This window comes from Periplaneta americana, chromosome 3 (genome assembly GCF_040183065.1).
Source record: "Periplaneta americana isolate PAMFEO1 chromosome 3, P.americana_PAMFEO1_priV1, whole genome shotgun sequence".
NCBI classification, from domain to species: Eukaryota; Metazoa; Arthropoda; class Insecta; order Blattodea; family Blattidae; genus Periplaneta; species Periplaneta americana.
Window position 1 is genome coordinate 69872979 of NC_091119.1, and position 26993 is coordinate 69899971.

At 34.4% G+C, this 26993-nt stretch overlaps 2 protein-coding genes across 4 annotated transcripts in view; one reads left to right on the forward strand and one right to left on the reverse strand.

Moving 5' to 3' along the window:
• Nucleotides 1-10148, forward strand: part of Pgm2a (phosphoglucomutase 2) — a 74102-nt gene extending 63954 nt beyond the window's left edge. For all 3 annotated transcript variants that reach the window (XR_011331257.1, XR_011331256.1, XM_069820704.1), the window contains one exon: nt 2539-10148. Coding sequence is in view for 1 of the 3 variants with exons in the window: in XM_069820704.1 (XP_069676805.1) it covers nt 2539-2587 (49 nt within the window). In the remaining 2 variants the exon portion in view is untranslated. The remainder of the gene's footprint in view (nt 1-2538) is intronic.
• A 422-nt stretch (nt 10149-10570) lies between these two features.
• The window catches only part of mei-218 (meiotic 218), a 47478-nt gene continuing 31055 nt past the window's right edge, over nt 10571-26993 (reverse strand). Inside the window, exons 6-9 of the mRNA XM_069822625.1 lie at nt 26005-26143; nt 17799-17926; nt 11910-12084; nt 10571-10666 (exon numbers count right to left, since the gene is read on the reverse strand). Of these exons, the coding sequence (XP_069678726.1) occupies nt 10571-10666; nt 11910-12084; nt 17799-17926; nt 26005-26143 (538 nt within the window). The remainder of the gene's footprint in view (nt 10667-11909; nt 12085-17798; nt 17927-26004; nt 26144-26993) is intronic.

Here is a 26993-nt window from a genome sequence, read left to right on the forward strand (position 1 = left end):
TATTTAAATGTGAGCATTCACAATAGTTAATTTGGAATGCTCACATTTAAATACATTTATTTTAACAATATTTCTGTTCTCGTTTCCGTTCCCGGTTTATTGTGGACCAGCCTTTAGCGGGAGCCGAGTTTCCCTTCTTAGCCAATGAGTCTGCTTGATCATTTCCATAGACTGAGCAGTGACCAGATATCCACTGTAGAGCATCTCTTTTATTGTTTGCTGCAAGTTCTTTTGGCATATCTTGGCAGTCTTTTATTTCTATTGAACCAGGCCGGAAAGTCTGACTAATTGGTTTGATAGCCATTTTAAAGTCAGAGAGAGAATACCAATATAGCACGATGTAATATTGTGACGGAAGACTAGCCTCATCCTGTACAGAGATGTAGCGCATCGATATCCTGTCCCTGGTCTCACCTCAAGCTTGCGAGTCAAGGTCGTAGCCATGCCTTTAGAGGTTTTTTGTCTTAAGCCTCGCTGCTGGCACTGCTGTCTCCATACTGGAATGATTGCCAACTGTGAACTTAATAAATGGAAGGATCAGAGTGCACCCAAGTGTTACGATATATTGTTATTACACACTTACAGGCCTACTGTTACTAGGTATAATAACTCAAATTTTTTGGGTAGGCTAAGCCTCAAAAGCCTCTTAAGAGCTTCGCCACTGCTTAAACTACTGGTCTTTTTCAGAATTGTGAATTTTTAAGTAGGTCTTCTCTGGATTCCAATTTTGCTTCTGACAGTCATGTTGAAGTTGGTTAAGATAGCAAACATGACTCCAACAGTTTCTAAACTCATTCTGGATTTTTGGAATGTTCGCATCATGTTCACTCAGGAGAACAAAAAAAACTCTCTCCACTGAATCATTACTTCCAGGAAGACACAGAGATAGTTTAATCAATTTCTGGAGCTGTGCACAGGGAATCATTTTCTCAGAGACAAATGTAAAAATTTCACTCTATTTTCAGCAATATGGCATTTTCTTCATTCCACTTTGTTATTCTGTCTGAAATCACATATTACTTTAAGCAAGAAATGTCGTCAAATAAATAATCTCCATCAGATCAAGCCCCCCTACATTTGAATGAAAATCATCTCGTCAAATCTTTCTCTTTCTAGAGGGGAGTTCAGCAATACACTTTCTATAGTTATCTTATCTTGTGAAAAAAAAAAAAAAAACTTGCCCAGACATGTTCAAACATTTTTAACAAGAACCAGAACAGGTCACATTGTCACACAATTGTACCTACACCGATTTCACCTTTCTGATACTCCTACTTGTCTGTGGTGTAATAATCATGATAAACATCTGGAACACATTCTTCTATACTGTCCATTCATAAACCACAAAAGAAGTAAATTAAAATCATCAGTACCAGTTGCAGAAGACACAGCCCTGCAGTATATATTGACTACACCCCAACTCTGCTACTAGCAACAGGCACCTATAATGAACACCAATCAAAATATCTCTCATTTCTCATAAAAAATAAGAACTGAAAAGACTACAATGGACTATAATGGACTTTATGTTGTCAGCAAACACCTGGATACATTAAGTTTGATTGATTGATTGATTATCTTGTGAATTAATTCAGCAGTACAGACATATTCAACAGCATTTTCATAAAATTATAATAACGCTGAAAATCTGGAAATATCCAAGGACAAATTATTAAATCCAGGGACGACTTTTTTCTGGGGACAAAAAGCAAAATTCAGTGACATCTGGTAACCTTACAATAGAGTTAAGTGAAAGTAATTTTATTTTTAAGCAGACTTTGTTTCAACATTTCAAGATGTTGATGTCAATTTGATGGTGTTATTTTAAAATTATATTGTACCGAAAGTTTTATAATCCTAGCTTAAATAAATTAAACATCAGTGGTACACAGTATTTTAAGCATCAAATTTCAGTTTTTACAATTTATAGATTTTAATATACGGCTGCATTCATTTGCTGACAAAATGGCAGAACAAGATATGCCATCAGAAAAAAATAGTATTAAATAGACTGAATTGGTACTTGGAATCCAAAAATTTCCCAAAATTTTATCATGTGAGGTTGAATTTAGAGAATTCCGTTCAGAAAAGTGAACAAATCATTGCTTTCAGTCAATAAATCAAAGATTTTTTAACGAGAAAAAAGATACACTAGCAGGTTTTTTATATATTTTAAAAATGCGTACAATGTTATCTGTAGAACAAAGTTATTTAAAAAAACTATACAATTTAGGCATATGAGGTTATATGTTTTCCTGGATCTCCTATTTCATAACTCAATGTTTTATTGCAACAAAATATGTTAGAAGTATCTGCAAATATAGATAGATTCATTCAGACTCCTCTTGCTATAAGTAATTCTATAGACATAGACAATTGCACAGTTGATACATCATTAAAGAACCAATTGAAAATAAAAGCAAACTGATTGTGTTGTGTAGTTCCTTGGGAAAAGTTATTGTGCATTTCAGCTATTTTATATATTCTTATTACTTTTCCTTCGAATCGGCCTCTCATTTCCTTTTTTATATTTTTTAGGTGTGTGGAGATCTCTTTGCTCATTTTCGTGGAAGCAGAGCATGTCTGAGTAATCTTCTAAAAATTCTTGGATCAGCTGGACAGAAGTTAAAGCTCATCTCACTATTGTGCTTTGTATTCCACTCGTGTGGACACAGTTATAAATTTGGAAGTTGAAATGGCACTATTATCATTGGGTATAAATCGTTAATATTAATGGCATATACTGTATTTGTGTGTGTCTGTATGTGTATTATCTTTTACAACATTAACAAAAACTACAGGGTGGACCACTCAAATGTACCTAATTTCAATTGTATGTGACTGGTAAACGATTGAAGATAGAAACTACAGTAACATTTATATGAAAGGAAAACTCAACAAGTTTCGATATGCACATCACCATATCTCTACATGAGCTCCAACTGTCACTGTGACGATATCGAGGCGATGAACGATTTCTTGCCAAGCACATTGGAGCATGTCTTCTGGAATGCTCTCAGTAGCCTCTATGATGCACTCCTGAACATCATGAAGGTCTCTGACTGGGATGGCGTACACTTTATCTTTGACGTAGCCCCAGAGAAAGAAATAGAGTGGTGTTAAATCCAGAAATCTCGGGGACCAAGCAATCGGTCCTCCCCTACCAATCCAATGGCCAGGGAACACGTTGTCTAAAGTCGTATGAATATCATTGAATCAGTGTGGAGGAGCACAATCTTGCTGGAAAAGGATGTCAGGCCGCAGGTGTTCAATTTGTGGAAAGAAGAACTGCTCTAGCATGTCAAGATATGTAGTACCACATACAGTTTTCTCAGCGAAGAAAAATGGTCCAATGACCTGCTGCTGTGACAACCGCACCACACATTTAACTTGGGACTATCACGAACGTGCTCTTGTTTAGCGTGAGGATTCTGCGATCCCCAGATCCGCACATTATGTCGGTTCACTTGACACATGGAACGTGGCTTCGTCCGAGAAGAAAATCTTGGACATAAAATCAGGATTAGCACCGAGACAATCTAGCATCATATTGGCGAATTCCACTCATTTGGGTTTGTCATCTGGCTCCAGATGTTGCATTAACTGCACTTCGTATGTGTACAGTTTGAGACATTTGTGGACAATTTGTTGCAATCTTGATTTTGGTACTTGAAGTTCCTGCAAAGCTCTTCTTAATAACTTCCGCGGGCTTCGCTCATATGCGGCTTGAATATTTGCAACCATTTCGTCGGATGTTCTACGACCACCACCATGCTTCTTCAACACGATCCTGTAGCTAAAAATGTATCGTGCCACTTCTTAATGCTTTTAGCAGTTGGAGCATCATGGTTAAACACTCGCCGATACTCCCTTTGAACTCTAACAATTGATTTAAACTCCGCATACCACAACACAGTTTGCGCTTTCATCTGCGGTGTCGCCATTTTGACAATCAATACAATCTACAAAAAGAAACAGTGTCTGCGCACCATCTACCGACAGGATTCGAAACTTGTTGAGTTTTCCTTTCATATAAATGTTACTATAAGGTTCTATCTTCAACCATTCACCAGTCACCTACAATTGAAATTAGGTACATTCGAGTGGTCCACCCTGTATGTTCTGTCCATAATGAAATTTGTAATTTATTTGGCTTTATAAAAGTCATTCAAGATCTGTAATGTACTAATTTTATGTAGTAAGGAATTCATAATTTAATGCTTCTTAGATAAATTAGTTTCCATTAGTTTCTTTTAATAAGACTTATACTTACTCATTATACAAAGTTGTTGTTTTATAATGCCAGGCATTTGACAATAGTCATTTGACCTCTTGCACACCAATATTTTTCAAAGATATTCATTATACGAAGTAGAGAAAGTAATGTGATGCTGCAAGAATCTTATTTCGAGATTTTCATGGAAATGTTTTTAGCATTCCTGATGCTGAGAAAGAGGTTGTATTTGCAATTTTATTTGTATGTGTGCAGTAATTTCTTCACCTGAGAATGATACATAAGCATAATGTAATGTAATGAAATCTTTACTAAAAATTTTCTCTCTTTATTTGGTGGGGGGATACAAAATTGTGATTTACTCGAAAACATCTCTAACTCTCCTCCCTTCTTCCCCATAATTTTTGTTTCTTATATGATGTAATGTCTTCAAAACCTTTGTCAGAGAAATTTATTGTTTCTTCAGACAGAATAGTTGTTTTGAAACTTTAACATATTCTAAGTCATTATGAAAACAGAGGAAAAAATATTTATTTGTAAGAAATATATAAATATTTCTACATAAATTACTTTTTAAAATTAACGTACTCTAACCACTATGGAAATAAAATTTACTTTTCTATAGACAACTCACAAAATGTTCTTTCACTATTCACATTTGCTTGTGACAAATAATTTAAAAGCCATGGTGAACTATACGGCATTTTTATTTTAACAATTCATCACGTAGTTGGAAAGTCCATTGTATGTATGGGCGAATCTCTATAATTGAATATTGTTAGCCTTGAACAACTTTTGTAACTTTGTTAGTTGTTTAACAAAAAAATTATATAAAATATCATTAAAAGCAACTGATAATGTTACGAACTTTATACTGGCATTGGATAAAAACAATTTTATAATATCTTTTGAATGATAGTTAAAGAAAATAATAAAAATAAGCTGCAAACAATATCATTGATACATGATAAAGATCTCAATTGTTGTGAAATGGGTGAAATGTATATTGAGAAAGTATGTGTCATTTTCTTGATACCAATTTTTTTTAATTGCATTGCACATATTGAAGCTTTTTTTAATGACTTTCCACTATCCCTCTCCCCAAAAAGTGTGCATGATTAATAATGCAGGATTTCAGTTAATCACATTAGCATAACAGGATTAAAAATAACTTAGGATATGTTTCGAATGACATGATGATCTGTAAATGCTTACTTCATAAGAATTCTGAACTTCTTCTAAGAATTGTATTGATAGCATTTGGAATCACATGCTAGATTGCTTTATTCTGACTTAAATGATAGAGTCCACATTCGATTACCACTTTAAATGAGGTTAAGAAGTTTTATAAGACTCGTTTTTTCTTCTTTCTCTTTTCTTTTTGCGTATTCTCATAAATTTGTGGAGCCCCAACATTACATTCATTGTAGAATCGTCAGTCTTATATTTATTGTGACTTGCATAATCTTAGAGTAGGTGATATAGATAAAAAAAATATTGATACTTAATGGGCCTCCAGTTCAAGGTAAGCTTTTCAGGATAGTATTTAGCTAAGAAAATACTGTCAGACCTCTTTACAACGACACCTTAAGCAATGATAAGCCTGTTGCAGTGATTTAAATTGAAAAAATAAATACTTAATTTCCATGTGCATTATTACTATTGTTTTTATTTTTATTTTAGTAGGTTATTTTACGACTCTTTATCAACATCTTAGGTTATTTAGCATCTGAATGAGATGAAGGTGATAATGCTGGTGAAATGAGTCCGGGGTCCAGCACCGAAAGTTACCCAGCATTTACTTATATTGGGTTGAGGGAAAACCCCGGAAAAAACCTCAACCAGGTAACTTGCCCCGACTGGGAATTGAACCTGGGCCACCTGGTTTTACTATTATTATTATTATTATTATTATTATTATTATTATTATTATTATTATTATTACAGTAGAATCCCTCTTAACTGGCACCAAAGGAACCAGTCTAGTTCCAGATATGAGATTTTGACAGATAATTGAACAAATATAAAAAAAAACCTCTTTGTATTTTATGATTCCAACTGCTGAAATTACAGCCATGTGAAGCTTCTTTTTCAATCACTTGGTCATAACTAATATAAAAACTCTGTGTATCTTCTTTATTAAAACACATCACACAACACAAATAATGCACCAATTTCAGGTTCGAATATTCACTGACATTACGAACTTCCAAATGTGGCAACACTGATGGCTCAGGGCTTTTTTAGTGCGATTATTTTGGTATTGCCGGTTAATTGGGTGCTGATTATGAGGGATTTTACTGTATTATTATTATTTCTTATGCAATAGTAGGGCCCTTACTTTGCCATTGTTTGCCTTGACTCTATAAGTGTGGCTCATAGCTGTGACTAGTGCCGAGGGACATGACTTAATTTCTCAGAGATTCAGACAATTATTGGGATGTCAAAGAGGAGCAGAAGTACTCGGAAAAAACCCCTATGTTTCCTGGACCTCGGGCTTGCCCAACACAAGTTATAATTCAGGGTGAATCGATCTGGATTTGAATGCGGGCAGCTTGGCTGATAAGTCCAGTGTGCTGGCACAAGTCACCTTGGCGTTTTATTATTATTATTATTATTATTATTATTATTATTATTATTATTATTATGAAGTAATGTCTTCTCATCCCAGAAGATATAAAGATAGGAGACGTCCACTTAACAAATAACGCAATTTTTTTAATGCAGGATCATCAATCAATGTTTGAACAAGAAGAAACAAACTAACAAAGGAAAAGGTCACAAAAACAACAAATCTATAACAATAGCTGTGATAGAACGGTATATAAAGAAAGCCTGTTTGTACACATTATCGTTGTATTGAGGTTGGCTGTATTAGTTAACTTTGCTTTGTAATAATATGGACTGAAAAATTACATTCTTTAGTTGTAGTGTGTAGCCCTAACTGTAACTTCCTTTTTGAGTTTATTCAGAGACATGAGATGGTGATAACGGAATAGTGGTGGATTGAAAGTGGTTTAGGAAACAGAAGTATGTGGATGAAACCTGCCTCAAAGACGCATAATTCATCATATTCCTACAAAATCTGCCTGGTATCAAACTTTGATCCACTTTGGTGGAAAAACGTCAGTTTCTTCAGTCGAATGTACGCTTCTTGTGTATGTATTTAAAGCATTACAACATAATTAGATTAACTACATTAAAATACACTTTTTCTTCATCTGTATGTTTTATGATTAGAGGTAATATAATGTATTGACGGAGTTTATTTATTTTGTATAATATTCTCAAATTTCTCAATACATACAGTTAGTTTTATTGAGAATTGTGTTCTACAAAGTGTACAAAAGGGAAGTTTAGTAGAAAAATTTAATATATTCGATTTTTTGAACATATAATGAACGTATTGAGATCATGAACTTGGTGTAATTTATTTGTGTAGTCAGTATTAATAACGAACTTACTACATATTTTGAAATTAGTCGATTGAGAAATTTCATAAAAGTTACTTAAGTAGAAAATAAATGTATTCAATTTTCAAATTTTTCTGATTTTAAATGGCAAGTACTTTTAGTAGGGGAGAGGACATTGGTCAGTCAAGTTATTTTATATGTTGTCTTTTCTAGAAGAGATGGGGACGATGTAAATATTATTAAATACCTCAGAGAAGGAATGTTCAGTGCATAACATGTTACACATTAATTAAGAAATACCTTCGCTTGACGTGAATAGAAGAAACTCAATTATACTCAGGAGCATACATTTTTATTATTCACTTTATTGCAGGATTAACATATATTCTATCACTACGACTTTCTTAAAATGTTGTATGTACAACACAATGTACTGCTTTGCTGCACAGGTGAATTATAAGCAATGTATGGACACAATGTGTGTTACAGTTGTATGTATTATAAAGTTGTGTGGACACTCTTTACACTTGTAGTTATAACTGAATAATTCAATCATTAAGATAAATTTTTGGAGATAATGTTTCGTTATAGTCAATAATTATATGGTAATATGTTGAGTAGATGTGAGAAATCATTTCGAAACAAAAGGGATTTAGATTAAATATATAATTAGATAATACAGCACGAAGTAATGAGAACTGTTCAGTATTGTTGATAATAACTTACATAATCTAGTTTGTAACCTGCAACTCTCGTTAAACAGTGTATAATATAGTGTTTCCTTGATGAACTTTTAAATAAGTAAGAAATCTTTCACAAAAAGAAATTTCTATGCAAGGTATTAAACATTCTACATATTACACCTCGGTAGTATGGTGTAGGGATCTCAGATTAAAAAAAAAAAAACTGGGACACTTGGTTTTGTGTATACAAAATGTTTTAGTACCACAGCAGTTCCATACAGTGTGGGTTTACTTTTAAATTTTTGAGATCAAAACCCACTGTGTTGGTTACACATAGTATTCAGAATTGGCATAGGACATGTTTTCTAAATGAAAATTAATTTAATTCACTAAATTTAATTATTGAGCTGTTAAGTAAATCAATTTAAATTGTGTTCTAAAAAATCGTGATAATGGTGTACCTTTGTCAAGTGAACTCATTGTTATCTTTGTTCCCAAGAAGATACAATTTCAGAGAAGTAAGGTTTTTGTTAAATGTTAAGCAACAAAATTGTCTTGACAGTATTTACTTAAAGCCTCTTTCTCTCTTTGATCCAAAATATATTCATCTGAGAGAAAATGCCCTCAATGGGAGCATTTGAGCCAGGCATTGGATGTGCATTTGCAGCACTTCTTGTTTTTCAATCATTTTTATATAATTCTGGATTCCAGCGCTGCAGAGGTGGACAATTTTTGTTTATGAACATCAAACAAACTACATTAGGAAAAGCAAGAGATGATCTAAGATCTGTACAGATCTCCGCATACAAAACTTACGCATCCATATGCCATATGGCTCCGTAAAGACAAAATTTTCTTTTCCCCATACGATTAATTAAAAAATTGTAGGTTCCCATACGATGTATGGCCCAGTATGACCTCCATGACAGTACTGGTGTCTGCAGATATCATGGTATGTGATTAAAAAGAGTTTAAAGTTCACCCAATGTCACAATGTAAAAAAACAAGGTATTCAGTATATAGAGCTAGAGCATCAAATTTATATACGAATCCTTGTGTGTTAGTGTGTTACTATCTAATGTACTGGTATCAATATCAGAAAAAATAAGTTGATATTACATATCACGGAAATCTTATCTTGAAAAAATGTTGTGGGAACTTAATGTAATGAAATGGTCACAACTGTCACAAAAAAAAACCGAAAAATATGTTTTTTAATCTACAGTATCTATTATAATGTTCTTTTAGAGATTGTGAAATACTTCTGTAAACATTGTAAACATACATTTGAACATGTAGTTCTATTATTAAAAATATTTTCTTTCATGGATTCTAGTACAGACATCACAACCGTTGCAAGGAATGACTCAGAACATACACAAAGTAATAATGAATTAATAGTAGATGAAAAATCATCTGGGAAATACTACGAGTAGAATGAATTGTACTGAATATATTGCGTAGGTTTGTTGTCAGATATGAATTTACATGTTCTTGTTGCTATTATAGACAACAATTGAAACTGAAATTTTGATTGAGTAAAATGGAAATAAATACTTTGAAATTTCATTCCAGAGGATGTTATATGTATTATAGAAGTTTAATAAATTATGAAATGTTATGTTTGTGTTATTTTTAACAGTGGTAAGTTTTTATTTTGCTGATTTAGTAGCATTTTTGAGAGCTGTTGTTAAGGAGAAAGCATATTTATACAAGTGGATGTATGCCTGTGGACAAAATGTTACAAAGCTTTATGCAATTACGAAAAGTCTAATTAATATCCAAGTGTTTTTTACATTAAATTATTCCAAAGATTTATTACGTTTGTTAGTAAATTTATTTTAAATTGCCTTAGATAATGCTTGTATCAGCCCTGATTTATGCAGTGGCTAAGGTGTGTAACTTTAATGTTGTATAGAAACCAAAATCATGAGTTTGAATTCCATCCGGACTATGGATGTTATGATTGTGATGTGTGTGGTGAGTAGGTAGAGACCTGGCGTTGTATTGATCACACATGTCTAGAGTAGCATCATGTTCGTCTGCTTGTGCTAAGCTGGTAGGAGTATAACAAATTCTCACAAACAAATAATGCTATCATTCACAGTATGGTGGCAGTAAATTATATTTCTTATAGATAGTCATTATGTAAAATAACATAATTGATTAAACTTTGTAACTAAATATATTTGAACTTAAATAGGCAGTCAATACTACTTCAATTCATCGAATCAGATGCTTCACTCTTCAGGAACTGTGTTGTAAGTTGAGTCGCCAAGTAATGATTTAATGTGCTTATCCAGCCACTTTGTAAACACTCTCATCTGATTGTCAACCTGAATATAAAGTAGCCATATTATTAACATTAAATAATAGAATTAAAAATAGACCCAATTTTTCAATACATAAATCAATATAGACTGAACTGGAAAGAACATGTTGCCAGAATGCCCTTTACTCGCTAGCCAAAACGAATCTTATCATATGTTCCCAAAGGCTGCAGAAACTTAGGAAGACCTAAAATACGATGGCTAGAGACTGTAACAGACTACTGACAATATGAAGAAATAACTGAAAACAATTCTTCTAATTCTGATGAAAGCTTTTCCACACCAAATAAAAAACAAACAATTTCAGCTTTTAAAGTAAATTCTAAATAATGTAGTCGATCCAACTACTGTCCACAACAAGTTTTCACCTCTTGAGAAGATAGTTGATGAAACTGATACTGTAACAGCAGCATCAATATAAGAATCTACCTATACTAGGCCTACTCCCAAAATCAGAGTACAGCTAATATTTTGTGTAAAGCGATTCATTAAATAATGTAGAAAGATATTAATAATCAAAATTTTGTATTCAAATCGTAAGGAAAGAAATGGAACTTTTTGTATCAAAATCCAGATGTGATTCCTGACTTACAATGGAAATCTTCTGTAGCAGCATAGAATTGGAATACATCAATCTCCAAATTGTCCGTTATGTGACTTGCAAGAAAAAATGGATTTAGACCATCTTAAAATCTGTACATCAGTAGCTCATCTTGAAAATATCTATGAAAAATATTGGTATGCGAGAGGACAAATGGCTTTTTTACCAATCATCTGGCATTAGACAACAACATAGTTCTTCATGAAGTAAATAACTACTAGCAAGTAATATGCGACATAGATTCCATTGTTTCCAATGATTATTCTACACAACAACAGAACAAAGTCCTAAAAATTAACAGTACTACTGCTGCTGACTTTTGTTTAGTTACAGAATTCTTAGAAGTGATGTACTTGATCTCGACACTTAGATCAGTACAAAAATATGCTTAAAATATAAATCACTCGTCACAAAAACAGTGGTATGAATCATTTCCTTGCAAAACTCTACGTCTTACAACAAAATACATTTGAATGATCACCTATTCAAGGTCTGAGAGAAGAACTTTAGTAGTGCAAGGAAGCAAATTATCAATACAATAGAACCAAAAATACACATATTTCAGTGTCTGTGCAACACTATCAGATCAGTAAAAAAAGATGGTGTTCAGTTAACATGGGCAGTCATTTTTGGTATAATTCCACTTACCTGGACAGGCAAAGAACTGATGTCCAGTGATTCTGGTTTAGGTGGAGGAGTAACATAGGAATGTCCGAACAGAGTCCTCATAGAATTCTCATACAGGTATATCACAGCAGCGACATCTGCACTGATCACTTCTTGTCTCATAGCTAGTCGTGCATGAGCTACTGAAAGTGAAGTTCTGAAAAAGAACAGAATTTAAAATCTGTCAGGTTAAGAGACTATAAGATACTTCTGTGCAAAAATTACCGAGAATTTATTTTCCACTGAAATTAAATAATTTCTTCTTCCCTCCTTTTTTTTCTCTCTCCAGCTTTAAATCTCGCCGAACCTAAATAAAATTTCTGGGATGGACCAAGAAATGACTTGTCTGTATGACTGAATGAGTGGCGATCATGCTTGTTAAAGAGGGTTCATAGCTGACCCTGACCACATATTGACTTTTAAGGGCCTTAAAAGTCTTTTATCCACCCTGATGACATGAAGAATAGCCAGATGGATTCAACAAAGCTGACTAAGGTGAGACATAGGACAGTTATAAATCTTGGAGGTGGAATGGATCAAAAGGTCAATTCATGAAGCTTATGATGATGATAAAAATCTTTAGCAATTTCATCATGGGTTAGAACGAAATGCCTATCCCACATCACAGATATACAGAACTTGAGGTTCTGTTCCTAGATTAGAATGCTCCAGGCAAAACTGATTGGCTATTTCTCGCCCACGTCAAAATTCAACCTTGCTTTACGTTTTATCGTTCTGTCATCGGTAGCAATGAATTCCATTTTTTGCCAACAACAAAGTTCAACCTTGCTTTACGTTTTATCATTCTGTTATCAGGGGCAGTGAATTCCATCCACCTTATAAACATCCCCAAAGGCAGAAATGGAATTACTTGCACAACCAAATCATACTTTTCTTTTCAGCCTCTGAAAAACTAAACCGGAAGTTATGTTTCCGTCGAGGTTCTGTTACACACTGGCGAGAGATTTAAATTTTCTTTTATCATATTGCTGTCACCATTGTGTTTAAGATATGAGTATGAATATCACAAAATATTTTTTGTATAATAATTTAATTTGTGTGTCATTATTTCTATAATATTATCTTTGCTGAATTACAAAATGACATACAACAGACGTGACAAGTATTGCTACTGTCTCCAAGATCATGTTACCATTATTGCTAACATATGGCAGTGAACTCTCCCATTCTCATTGTCAGTAGTGTACTTGCTACGTCTCTAGTCTGCACCCTATTCTCGCCCATTAAACTAATTTCTGTTTCTTTAGTTCAAAAATTGAAAACTAATATAGCAGAGTCCAAAAGAGTCTTAAACAATGGTATTGCAACAGAAGGGCCCTTGAATTTATGAAAATTCTTAATGTGATTTATTATTATTATTACTTATTTACTTATGACTTTTAAGGAACCCGGAGGTTCATTGCCGCCCTCACATAAGCCTGCCATCGGTCCCTGTCCTCAGCAAGATTAATCCAGTCTCGGTCTCCTCAAAGGTCTTTTTCCCTCTGATCTCCCAACTAACACTCTATATGCATTTCTGGATTTCCCCATATGTGCTACATGCCCTGCCCATCTCAAATGTCTGGATTTAATGTTCCTAATTATGTTAGGTGAAGAATACAATGCATGCAATTCTGCATTGTGTAACTTCTCCATTCTCCTGTATTTTCCTAAGCACCTTATTCTCAAAAATCCTTAACCTCTGTCCCTCTCTCAAAGTGAGAATCCAAGTTTCACAATCATACATAACAACTGGTAATATAACTGTTTTATAAATTTTAACTTTCAGCTTTTTCGAGAGCAGACTGGATGATAAAAGCTTCTCAACCGAATAATAATAGCCATTTCCCATATTTATTCTGAGTTTAATTTCCTCCCGAATGTAATTTATTATTAATATTATTATTATTATTACTACTAGGAACAGTCAGAAAGTAAGTTTCCGTAGTCTGCCATTTGCAGGAAACTTTATTGGCGAGATACAAAATGATGTTGGCAGAAAGGGGCATTAGTCATCTATTTTTCCACATAGTCCCCACCAACACTGATACTGGAATGCAAGAGGCCAAATGACTTTATTGTCAAACGCCTGGGATTAGAAAACAACAACAACACTGATGCATTTGTCCCACTGCTTCAAGAGTTTTTGAAGAACCTCTGTTGGTAATAGATCATGTCCTGGGTACAGATGAATCTCTGTATGGCTGCTTCAGTATCGTCATTTGTGGTGAAACAGCTTCCTTCTACTGTACTCTTCAATGTAGGAAGAAGTGGAAGTCGCTGGATCCAGTTCAGGTCTGTAGGGCACTTGGTCTAGGTCAAAATAATTATTACGATTTTACTATTGTCCCTTTAAATCAGGCGTGTCAAACTGGAGGCCCGTGGCTGCATGTGGCCTTTTACATGTTATTTTGCGGCCTGTTCCGCCTCAATGGAAAAAAATATAACCACAATTTAATTTTGTATTTTACCGCACAAATCCCAGTCAGTGTGACTATTGTTGATATGCCTGCCATCTATCCGAAACAATACTTACTACTTAAGACAGAAATATTTAAGATAGGCTATCCAAATGGGCGAGACATCTGTTTTCTGGCATGTTAACTACATTTAGTTTCTCAATTGAGAAAATTCTAGCGAGTTCTAGTCTGTTCTATTGCCTTATATGTCATTTTTTCCCATACTAAGAGAGAGTTCTATTGCAGCTTTCATATCGGATGGTAACATAAAGCTAGTTAACTAACAATTTAATAAACTCATTACATTTTGAGTTATATTTAGTCATATTTATGTAATTCTGGCGTGATGCAGGGGCGTATACTGGTTAAAGGGTTTGGGCTACCGCTGACCCTATTATTACACAAAATATATCTAACAATTACTTTAATTTTAATTACTATGGTAAAACTAATAATACAAAATTATTACATTATGTTATATTATAAACTTTTTCTTTTGTAATTTCCTTGGGCTACCACCGTTAGCCCCGGTAGCCCGCAAAATACGCCCCTGGCGTGATGTCGCTTTCCAAGCCAACCAGGAAAAGAAAGATTGTTGATAAAGTGAGAAAATTCCAAGAACGTTGAGAGCTCAGTTATTTTTGCACGGAGATGAAAGGTAAAATCACAGTCTACTATATACAGTCACGAAGCTCAATATGTAGTAAAAATGCAAACATGGGTAGTTGCTCACCACTAGGATAGCTACTATCGCCTTATCATCACAGATCTCTCTCCAAGCAGACGGCAAAATATGTTACACTTTCGTTGTCGTGTTCTTTTGGAAAAATTAACACCTTTTTTCCATTATTGAAATATTAAATGCATAAAGTTCATTTATTATTTTAATGAAGTATATTAAATTCCACCATAAACTCGAAGATACCTGCAAGAAATATTTGTTTGTGCAAAACGAACTGAAATTTACTATAATCGCTTCACTCATTCAAGATTATAGCGATAATGAACTATGAAACCAATAAATATTAATTTGCATTTCCCTTTACAACAATAATATAATAACAATAATAATGGAAATATGAATTAATGGGAGTAACTTACGTGTACCGGTACTTGTAGTGTAGGCTTACGTAGTTAACAAAGTGGGATGAGGTTAAGCAATAATAATCACACCAGAATTGAAAATGAAACGTGATCAATAAATTTTATTGTAACAGACTTACTATTTCTACGTCTCTAGTAAAGTAACAAATAAAAATAACAACAAAATTAACAGCTATAATTAAAAATATATCCTTTGAAAAAAAAAGTAGGCCTAAGCAATAATAATCCCACCAGAATTGAAAATAAAACGTGATCAATAAATTTCATTACAACAAACTTAATTTTTCTACGTCTCTAGTAAAATAACACATAAAAATAATAACAAAATTAACAGCTATAATTAAAATCATATCACAAGCATCAATGCGAAATACACAACGAGCTAGTACTCGATGGAAATACGACACAGTCCACTCTAAGTCCAAAGTCGACTGTAGACAGTCTGTTGTTTCTAGTTGCTAACCGCTTGGAGCGCTTTATCGCGAGATTTGCAAAAAATCACCTCAAGCTTCGCGACTGTATATAGTAGACTGTGGTAAAATTGTATTGTTATTTCCAATGTATCTGTAACTGTTGTCAAAGAGTATAATGTTAAATAACACTATGATGCAACTCATAAACTTTTTCCTGCATTGAGGGTAAATTAAAAGAAAAAACTAAAGACAAATAAATTGTAAAGACAGTAAAGTGTATGATACTTATAAAAATGGATAAAAGAAGTGAATCAGCAGTGAAAGCCAATTATGAAATCAGCTGCTTACTGGCAAAACAGTCCAAACCTTTTAGTGAAGACTCCATGGTTACGGAATATCTGATAAAAACAGTGGCAATATGGTTTACCGTTGCTGCTGTCATGTGGGGTCTCGCATTGTTGTGCAGAAGGATGACTTCACTGTGAGAAGGCCAGGTCTCTTCCACCAAATGGCATTTTTTTAGTCATGTCAGTGTCTCGCAGTAGCATTCGGTATTGACGAATCTCCACTCCCCTCGTTCCCATCCTTTCTTCAAAAAATCCAACAAAAAAACCCCTTCAGCATCCCAAAAAACAGTCACCATCACCTTGCCTGCTGAAGAGGTTCTTTTGAACTTCTTTTAGACGGAGGATGTCACATGCTTCCATGCCATTTAGGCAGCCTTGGATTCGGGGGGGGGGGTGAAATGGTGGATCCAGTTTTTATCTCCAGTCAAAATTCGGAACAGAAACGTCTCATAGCACAAGAGATGCTGTTGCAGGCTTGTTCCCATTCTTTGCGATGTATGGTTTAGTGTGATCTGGCGAGGTATTCAGCATGATGGCACTTTACGATATAGCAGGATGTCATGGATGATTTTGTGAACTGATGCATGACCAATACAGACTTCAGTGGTGACATGATCCACCATCACACGTCTGTCTCATTGAATTAGCTCAACTCATCTGGTAATGGTCTCATATTCCATAGCTGTTGCTGGATGCCCGGTTCTCACATCATCCAATGCACTCATATACCTGTCTCGGAACTGCTGATATCATCACCGCACCATTTGCTTCAACTTGACGTCAGGACCATACACTTCCACTAGATGACTATGGATTTCGATACCAGGGGTCCCATATGCCCATTCATAGCAAACAACAGTCGTCACTTTCTCCTTTGATCACGATTACAATACATGTCAGTTCTTCATGCTTGCCAGACTTCATATGTAGGACTGTCCTATGACTTATCATAATTTCTCTGCTGGGCGAACCATGGCAGCACAGTAGCAATACAGTAAATGCGTAGTCCCATGTGTAAAAATATCCAACTGATATTCAATACAAATCAGAATGGTTTATGTTTGGCTATTACGGACAACACAACATGGTCGAAGCACAGTCCTATATGTGAAGACAGGCCTTAGGCTAACGAAGAAGCAGTTGATGGTAGGCCACAAAACCCATAGTTCCCTTGTGATAAGATGATGCTCTAATTGTTTGGGTAATGATGCTCCTAAGATGAAAAGACAGCATTCTTTCACTTCCTTTGCCATCATTCAACTAACTGTTTATTGTCTCCATATTAGCATGTTATCACAGTCTAATATACAGTCACGAAGCTTGAGTTTTGAGGGTGCTAGGAATAACAGACTGTGCCGGTACTATTTCGCATTGTCTGTAATGGGTGATATTAGCGATCCTAATGGTTAGCAACTATCTATGGATGCATATTTACTACGTATTGAGCTTCGTGACTGTATATACTAAACTGTGATGTTTTAGAAAAGAGAGAGATTTCACAATATTATTCTGTTCCAAGATAAATGCAACGAGAGACTGGATACTCACATAGTGCTAACTGCTCCTACTGGCAACCAGTGAGACCTGAGCCTCCGACTTGCAACAAAGTAATCTTGTATAAGCTTGCTAGCCTTGTTCCCAATCTTCACTGGTTGAGTTGTGACCATAGTCAAGTACTGAAGACATAATACAACAGAGTGTTATTTTAGGACACTTTTTAACTTCATTAAGAAACATTTTACAGAGTCTGACTTTGTATTGTGTTGTGTTAAATAAAATTAACAAAAGTTTCATTTTGATGATAAAAAAAAGAGTGCCAGTATTTAACTGTTATTTCACATAACAGGATCTAGTGAGGATAATTTTAGGACAGATAATTGCACCTAACATATACAGGATGTTTGTAACTTTGTTACAGACTTTTAAGGATGATAGAGGAGATCACTGAGAATAACTTTCATATAGGAACCCATATCCAGAAATGTTTCATTTGGTAATTACAGAACATAGTTTCTATTAACTGTCATTGGACAGCCATTGTAAAATAAACGTAAACATTACAAAGTTCATGCGAACAGATACAGAAACTTGTTTATAGCTTACATTAAAAAAGCCACCTATTATCGAACTCATGTCCAATGCATTGGAACCTCACCTCAGTTTATATGCAGCTGTCCTTGTACCTATAAGCTTATATGGTTTAAGCATTACGTACAAACATTAATTTTGGTTTCTTTAGATTCTTGTTATCACGGAAAGATTCACATCAAGAGAACTTGAAAGGGCGGATTTCTATGACGTCATATTTCTTTCCTTTATGTTATTTCGGATTTTAGACTGATTTAAACTTGATTCCAAGCACTCTGATGGAAATGAAAAGGTTTTTATTGAGCATATAACTTAAATGTATATTATTTAGGCACTTTTTAAGTTTTGTAGCCTATTTAATATAAAATTGGGAATTTTTTATGCATATTTCGGCATTTTTAAATTTTATAGCATATTTAGTAAAAATTCATTTTATAATATTATATTTTGCCTATTTTTAATCATCATCATCATCATCATCCTTCACGAATTAGGCCTCTGTAGACCTGTTTCGGCCCCATCTAGCAGTCTTCTTAACGGTCTTCCTGGTCGACGATGTCCTCTAGGTTTATATTGCATCATAATTTTTGGGATTCTTGAATTTTCCATTCTTCTTACATGATCTAGCCAATTGAATTTGTATCTGGTGATTTTTTCTTCTACTGACTCTACTTCTAATTGTTCTAAAATTTCTTCATTCCTTTTTCGGTCTATTTTTAATATGAAAATCATTTTATTCAAACCAATAACTACTTGTGGTGAGTGTAGTGTACAATTTTTTCCAGGATATCTTTGAAATACCTATATTTTCACAGAAATGCTACAAAAGTGATTTATTGTCTGTGGAATGTAGATTTTCAAGTCAAGTGTTTGTAACTTCCACCTCCCCTCTTAATGGTCACTCCTTGTGCCCTCAGTTTATCTCCAACATGCCTCAAGTAAAGACGAGTTTAATGAGTAAGAAGTTGCGGTGTTATGATCGAGAATTTGACAATAAAATATTTAGTACAGTTGGAGTTACGGTACCGGTATTTTATTTTGTAAATTGTGTGAGGTGAAGTTTCAGATGTTGAACAAAGTGGTGCACTGAATATTGTAAAATAAAATGAACAAGAGCTAAAACATGCAAAAGAAACAGTAGCAACAAAAGTTAGTGCGAAATTTGTGAGTGTACTAGAAAAGAATTCTGAATTTTTGCAACTATGTGTGATAAGTGACTTTCGTGTGGAAACAAATCATTTGTATAGGGCATTTCGAACATAAATTTTCACCCTGTGATGTGATGTGGAAAGAAGTTTCTCTTGCTATAAGACAATACTCAGTGACAACAGGAGGTCTATTGTCATCAATTGCAACAATCCAGCTGATACCGCAGACTGAGATCAGATATTAATGTTTTTCTTTCAATACATTCATATTCTTCATGGTTCTTACATGTTTTCGAGTTTCGAATACTGGTAATGAGTTTTTGAGGAAGTAAAATAATTTTATATTATTTTTCTCCTCCACAGAGTCCGTGCTGTTTTGCAGAATACAGCTAAAGGAGTTGTGAATGCTGTATTGTGTTACTACTTTCAAAACAGACATTTGAATTAATTCATTAATTACATTTAATTATAACACCCGACAGGTTTAACACTATATTTTGTTAATGTATAATAGCCTACTGAGAATTTAAAAAAAATGTGATAAACATGTATTACTGATAAAGTCATATTTTGAATTTTATTGGTCATACTTTTATGTTTTTAGGTTATAAATGCATGCATTTAGGTCCTACAAATCCGCCCTCTACCGATAAGCATTTCATTTATGAAGGAGGAAATGGAAGAAAGCTGCAAGGCTTTATCAGTCAAAATATAATTTACGATGCCAACTAGCCCATACCATGTTTATAATAATTCACCAATGTTTGCAAAAACAGGTGTCTGTAACTAAACTTCAAAAAGATGATCTTGAGTTTGATGCAAGTTGGCTACACTGACTACACATATGAAGACTTGTAACTGCCAAATAGAACATTTCCAGACATAGGTTCCTGTATGAAAATTGTTCACATCAATTATCTCTATTACCATTGGTTATTAATAGAGAAAAACTCGCTCCGGCGCCGGGGATCAAACTCGGGACCTTCAGTTCTATGCCCTGGATGCTCTAATCACTGAGCTACACCAAGGCTCAATCCACGGCACTGGATCGAATCTTTCTTCTTTGATATTTTCCCTTAGTGGCCTTACTCTGTGTTCAACATGTATTATATTGACACATATATGTATTATATTAAGTCAACAGTCATCATTCATAACACAAGGAGCGCACTCATTTGAGTGACTTGGTATCGAACATGAAGTAAGGCTGCTAAGGGAAAATACTTTTCGATCCGGTGCTGTGGACTGAGACTCGGCTACGTCAGTGGTTAGAGTGCCCAGTGCGTAGAACTGAGTGTCTCGAGTTCACTCCCCGGCACCAGAGTGAGTTTTTCTCCATTAATAACCAATGATAACCGTAACAGATAATTCTGTAGGACCAAAAATTATTAACCTTTACGTACTCTATCACCCCTGAAAGTTTGTAACGAAGTCACAGAATCGCTCGGTTGAATGCTTGGGAGAAACAAAAAAAATAATTAATTGTAAAAGTACAACCTTAAAACAGAGTGAATAGGGACGAATTTTTACTATTTTTTATTTTTTTTGTGTCAAAGAGTACTTAAATATAATAATAAGTGTTCATGTTTTATTCATAACGAGTGAACAAGTAAACACCTTTATTATTATATTTGCTCCTTGTAAAAATTTGTCCTTATTCACCCCTGCATCCCTATTCACTCCATTCTACAGTATTGGCTTTATAATAGTCTTTATTAAACACAAATGTGTGCAACTTTCAGCCATTTTTTATTTGTTCCTGATACCTTGCTCAGGACCTCGCGGGGTGAGGATGATTGTGGAGTATTGGTGGAATGATGATAATGGTGAGGGGAAATGGAAGATCTCCGAGAAAAACTCCTCTCGCCTGCTTTGTCCATCACAAAATTTCTTCATCACCCAGACTGTCACCCCAATGGAAGGCAGAGACACTAACCATTTGGCAATGGGCGATCTACTATTGACTTTATTCTATAATCTGGCAAAATTCGAGTAATACTTTTCTTTATATAGCCTAATAATAATGTTGTTGTTTTCTAATGCCAGGCATTTGACCTCTTGCACTCCAATATTTTTCAAAGATATTATCATGACCAGCCACTGAAGCACAGATTTTGAGGTGTTCCGAATCCATTTCTTGGTTTGAGTTGCACAATGGACAGTTAGGGGACTGATATATTCCAATTCTATGCAGGTGTTTGGCCAAACAATCATGGCCTGTTGCCAATCTAAATGCAGCTACAGACGATTTTCGTGGTAAATCGGGAATTAACTGTGGATTTTGATGCAGAGAGTTCCATTTTTTCCCTTGGGATTGTGTTATCAAATTTTGTTTGTTGAAGTCTAAGTATGTAGATTTAATAAATCTTTTCACAGAGTAATACGTAGATTTAGTAACAGGTCTGTAAGTAGCAGTGCTGCCCTTCTTTGCTAAAGCATCCGCATTCTCATTTCCCAGGATTCCACAATGGGATGGTATCCATTGGAATACAATTCTTTTATTGAGTGATATTAATTGAGAGAGCATCTTAGTTATTTCTGATGTTTGAGATGAAGGTGTGTGTTTAGAGACTATTGATAGAATAGCTGCTTTGGAGTCTGACAATATAACTGCATTTTTAAATTTACTGATGTGGCATAGAAGATTCCTGAGACTTTCCCTTATTGCAATGATTTCACCATCAAAACTTGTTGTTCCATATCCAAGAGATCTATAAAGTGAGAAGAGACAGCACGTAACACCTGCAATGGCACCTTGTTCTCTGGAGATCAAGGATCCGTCGGTGTATAAATGAAGCCAGTTTTGTGGAGGGTACCTAATATTAATTGTCTCTAAAGACAATTGTTTCAGTATTTCAGTGTTTACTTTTGATTTCAGTATTTCTTCTGTTAAATTTAGATTATATTCTATATTTAATAGAGTTAAAGGGTTTGGTTTAATTTGTAAGATTTCTTTTAAATTCGGGATATTGATTTTCTGTTTTAATTCTTGAACAATGGATATGAAACTTTTTTGAGTTTTCAATCTACAGAGAGGACTGTATGAATGCCAATTGTTTCCTGGTAATCTAATAAGTTTTTCATATTGAATCAGTGCTTTTTCTTCTATTGTCATTTTGATGCTGTTAATGTTAGTGAGGAATCTCATAGAATCTATTGGAGTTGTTTTGATTCCACCAGTAATGAGTCTGAGAGCTTGGTTTTGAACATATTCTATGTCGTTTATGAAAGGTGAAGTAATCAAAATTTCCCCGCAGTATGTCAGCACTGGCTGTATAAACATTTTGTATGTAGTGTTCAAAGTATTCCTAGAGCATCCCCATTTCTTTCTTCTTAGAAGGGAGAATCTTTTACGAGCTTTTTCAGAAATGTATTTCAAATGGTTGCTCCATGTTAACTTACTATCGAAAATAACTCCAAGATATTTGGATTCATAAGTCCTAGGAAGGTGTTGGCCATTGTATTGGATATTGAATTCTCTTTCTTTTTTACCGTGTGAAAATATTTGGTAGTTACTTTTGCTTAAATTGAGTGTCATCAAATTTGATGTATTCCATTCATGTAGTTTATTTAGAGCTTTAAGAGCAGAATTTTGAATTTTGTCTCTATGTCTGTAAGATCCGGAAGTCCACAAAACTATATCATCTGCAAATAGTGCTGTTTTCATGTTTGATTCCTCTAATAGGGAGGGTGTCATTTATATAAATATTGAATAAAGTTGTGCTGAGGACAGCGCCCTGAGGTAGACCTCGATATGTTTGTCTGTAACTAGAAAGTGAGTTATTGAATTTAGTGGCAATGAATCGTTGACTAAGGAATTCTGATATCCATCTGAACACATTGCTGGAGATACCTAATTTCTGGAGTTTTAGTAATAATTTATTTCTCCAAACAGAGTCATATGCTAACTGAAAGTCAATAAATATTGCCAAGGTATCTTCTTTCTTGTTAAAACTGTCTTTTATTTCTTGGCCGAGGCGTATGACTTGTTCATTGGTAGAGTGTAGTTGTCGAAAGCTGGCTTGTCGTGGTGATAAAAGATTTTGGGATTCTAAATACCAAGTTAATCTGTTGGAGATCATGGAGTCCATGGTTTTTGCTATCATGCTTAATAGTGCTATTGGTCGATAACTATTAACATCATGAGCAGGTTTCCCTTTTTTGTGAATTGGTACAATGATTGCTTTTTTCCAAGCTGCAAGAATTGAGGTGTTCCATGATAAATTGAAAATGGATAAAAGTACAGACTTGGCTTTTTCCCCCAGATGTTTAAAAAATTCGGAATGAATGTTGTTGGGGCCAGGAGATTTCTTGGTTTATAAATTTTGTATAGCTAGAGTTAATTCTTTGGAAGTAAAATTTTGATGAAATATTTCAGGTTTTGTACTAGTGATATTGTTTTTATTATTTTTATGTAATTCTCTTTTGATAAATTTGTCAGTTTTTTTGGTATTGGGATGTAATCTGTGAGAGTTTGAGTAGTGTTTATTAAATGCGTTTGCTATATCTCTACTATCTGTTAGTGTTTTGTTATTATGAATAATAGGTTGGCTAGTATTTTCCTGTGTATTGGAAATATTCTTCAGAAATTTATATGTTTTAGCGCTATCGGTTCTGTAATTAATATTTTCAATAAATTTATTGAAACTGTTCTTTTTTGCTGTTATGATTGCTTTTTTAAGAATGGCAGTCTTTTTCCTCCAATCTTGAGTATCTTCTGGTGTTTTGCTATGTTCTGCTTTGGTTCTTGTTTTATCTCTATCTTGTTTCAATAAAGTCAGGTTTTCTGTCCAGAATGGGGTGTCTAATAATAATGTAGAATCCCCATAATTGAAGAGATGGATTCCAGAGTGTCCTAAGTTATTTTTTAAGATTTTAACTTGTTTTATTCATGTTTTAATTTATCCTTTCCAAGCCCATAAGTAACTATGTAAATTTATTTAACAGACTCTCCTAAGTCTTGACTTTTGAAAAAACATATGCAGTTGCACTAGGAGTGTCAAATTTGTTTTATCCGTTTTTATAATTTTTCTCATAACTTGTCATTTTGACTTAGGCCAGTTTTGGAATCCACCTCTTCAATTACATGCTCCTATTCGTAATATGCAACAGAACTTAAGTAAATCTATACTCACACACAGTTCTCGAAAAGTATGTATCGATATTTTACACCTTCAATAATAAAAAATGTTCTTTTATACAATAGTACTTTAAATTAAAAGTTTGAAGTTATAATACACCAATACTAATAACAAAAATGAAATTGCATACTGGTACCGTATCGTAGTTTCTGAGTACTTACACAGTGTAGAACTACCTGTCTAAGTTTTGTTATTACGGTATTTACTGTTTTCTTCAGTAGAAATGGATAAAAGTTGAATATAACAAAATAATGAAAGGGGATTGACAGATTAAGAGTTACGCACTTTGCACTTAGCATAACCGATCAAACAATTGCGAACCAAAACGTCCTTACTCGTTTTTCAAACTATACTGAGCCGTCGTTAACAATGCTCACTGTTGAGGTATTTGCATTACGTTTGTCTATAGTTGCATATTGCATATCCTAAGTGATGGTAGACTGGTAGGTTGGTGTGTGATTTAGTGATCAGAATAATAATAATAATAATCCATGGCGCTACAGCCCGTGAAGGGCCCAGACCGACCAGCCGGCTGCTGGCCTCACGCCCAGATGCCGAAGCAGATGTGGACGATCATCCAACCAGAATGGAGGTATCGTGTGGTTAGCACGATGATCCTCCCAGCTGTTATAGCTGGCTTTCACAACCGGATTTCGCTACCATGAGGATTCGAACCAGCGCGCTAGTGATTAGAATAGTGAAGTTAATAATAGTAAAGAATGAGCAACAGTGGAATAAAAATTTACCAACATTCATCGAGTTGGTTCACCTTAGCTTTGCTCTGCATAGAATCCGAGCTGATGAGAGGTATGGAGTGGAATACGATGACATAATAAACACATTTGCGGCTGGGCGAGCTCAACAGAAAGTACAGTATGTTAAATTAATTAATCAAAAATATTAGTTAACTGTTATTTTAAAAACTTGTTTTATAGTAATTTAGTCCAAGGTTTTAAAAGCATTTTTAAATTACAATGTATGACTGGTTGCATTGTAATTAATCGCATAAAGAACAGGGTGGCAAAATATAAACTGCCCCAGGTGGCAGAATGTCTAAATACGGCCCTGCAGCTACCTAGGTTTCTATTATTATTATTATTATTATTATTATTATTATTATTATTATTATTATTATTATTATTATTACTATTGTTATTGTTTTTATCATTGTTGTTGTTACTGTTATTGTTGTCGTCATTTTCATTGTCGATATCGTTATCATTATTATTATTAGATCTTGGACCTTATACTTGTTTGAATGATGATTATTATTATTATTATTATTATTATTATTATTATTACCATCATCGTCATTATCATCACTACAGTTACCACCACCACCCCATCATTACGACTAATACACTTATACTAGCCTACCTCTTGGAGTTCTTGGTCTGGAATGATATAATATGGTTTTTTCGTCTTTTTCTCAGTATCGATGGCTCTTTGTAGAATATTTTCTGCCAGAATATCTGCATCTGCATCAGGATCAGCAAAGTACGGCATTCCAAAGACACTGTAAAAATACCTTCATGTTTAGCAATTCCATGTTTATTGGTGTTTCTATAATTATAAATCTATTAATTTACTTGTGCCAAGCTTGCCTTTCCTGAGGATGAATGAACATGTAGCTCTGAAACGTTTTTTTTAGTAGATTATTATTTTACGACGCTTTATCAACATCTTAGGTTATTTAGCGTCTGAATGAAATGAAGATGATAATGCCGGTGAAATGAGTCCGAGGTCCAGCACCGAAAGTTACCCAGTATTTGCTCATATTGGGTTGAGGGAAAACCCCGGAAAAAACCTCAACAGGTAACTTTCCCCGACCAGGAATCGAACCCTGGCCACCTGGTTTCGCGGCCAGTCGCGCTAACCATTACTCCACAGGTGTGGACTTCCAACACGTTAAAGACCAGGGAAAGATAACCTTACTGGCAAGTACAATAGGTACTTGATACAACGAATTTAATTAGACTTTTATATCGTTATCAAACTCACTATTTTTAATTTGTGACGAAAACAGACTCGCAATGTGAAAATAACTGTATCTTCAGAAGGTTTTGAAGTAATTTTTGAATACCATAGCTATAATCTGTTACCACAATACATTTACTTTTAAAATACGGTACTCATTTCGAACATTCGGAGTTGACTGAAGAATGACGCATGAAACATAATAACTGCATTGCCATTGATAAGCCTATTGGTTTTAATATGGCAAAATTTCAAGTTGTACAAAATTGAGACCCACCAAATAAATAATGACCCACTCTTGATTCCAATCATTAGTGGCACATTACCATATCGTATTACAGTAGGATTCCAATTTAGAGGAGGGCGGCATTCATCTTGCAAGCAGGGTT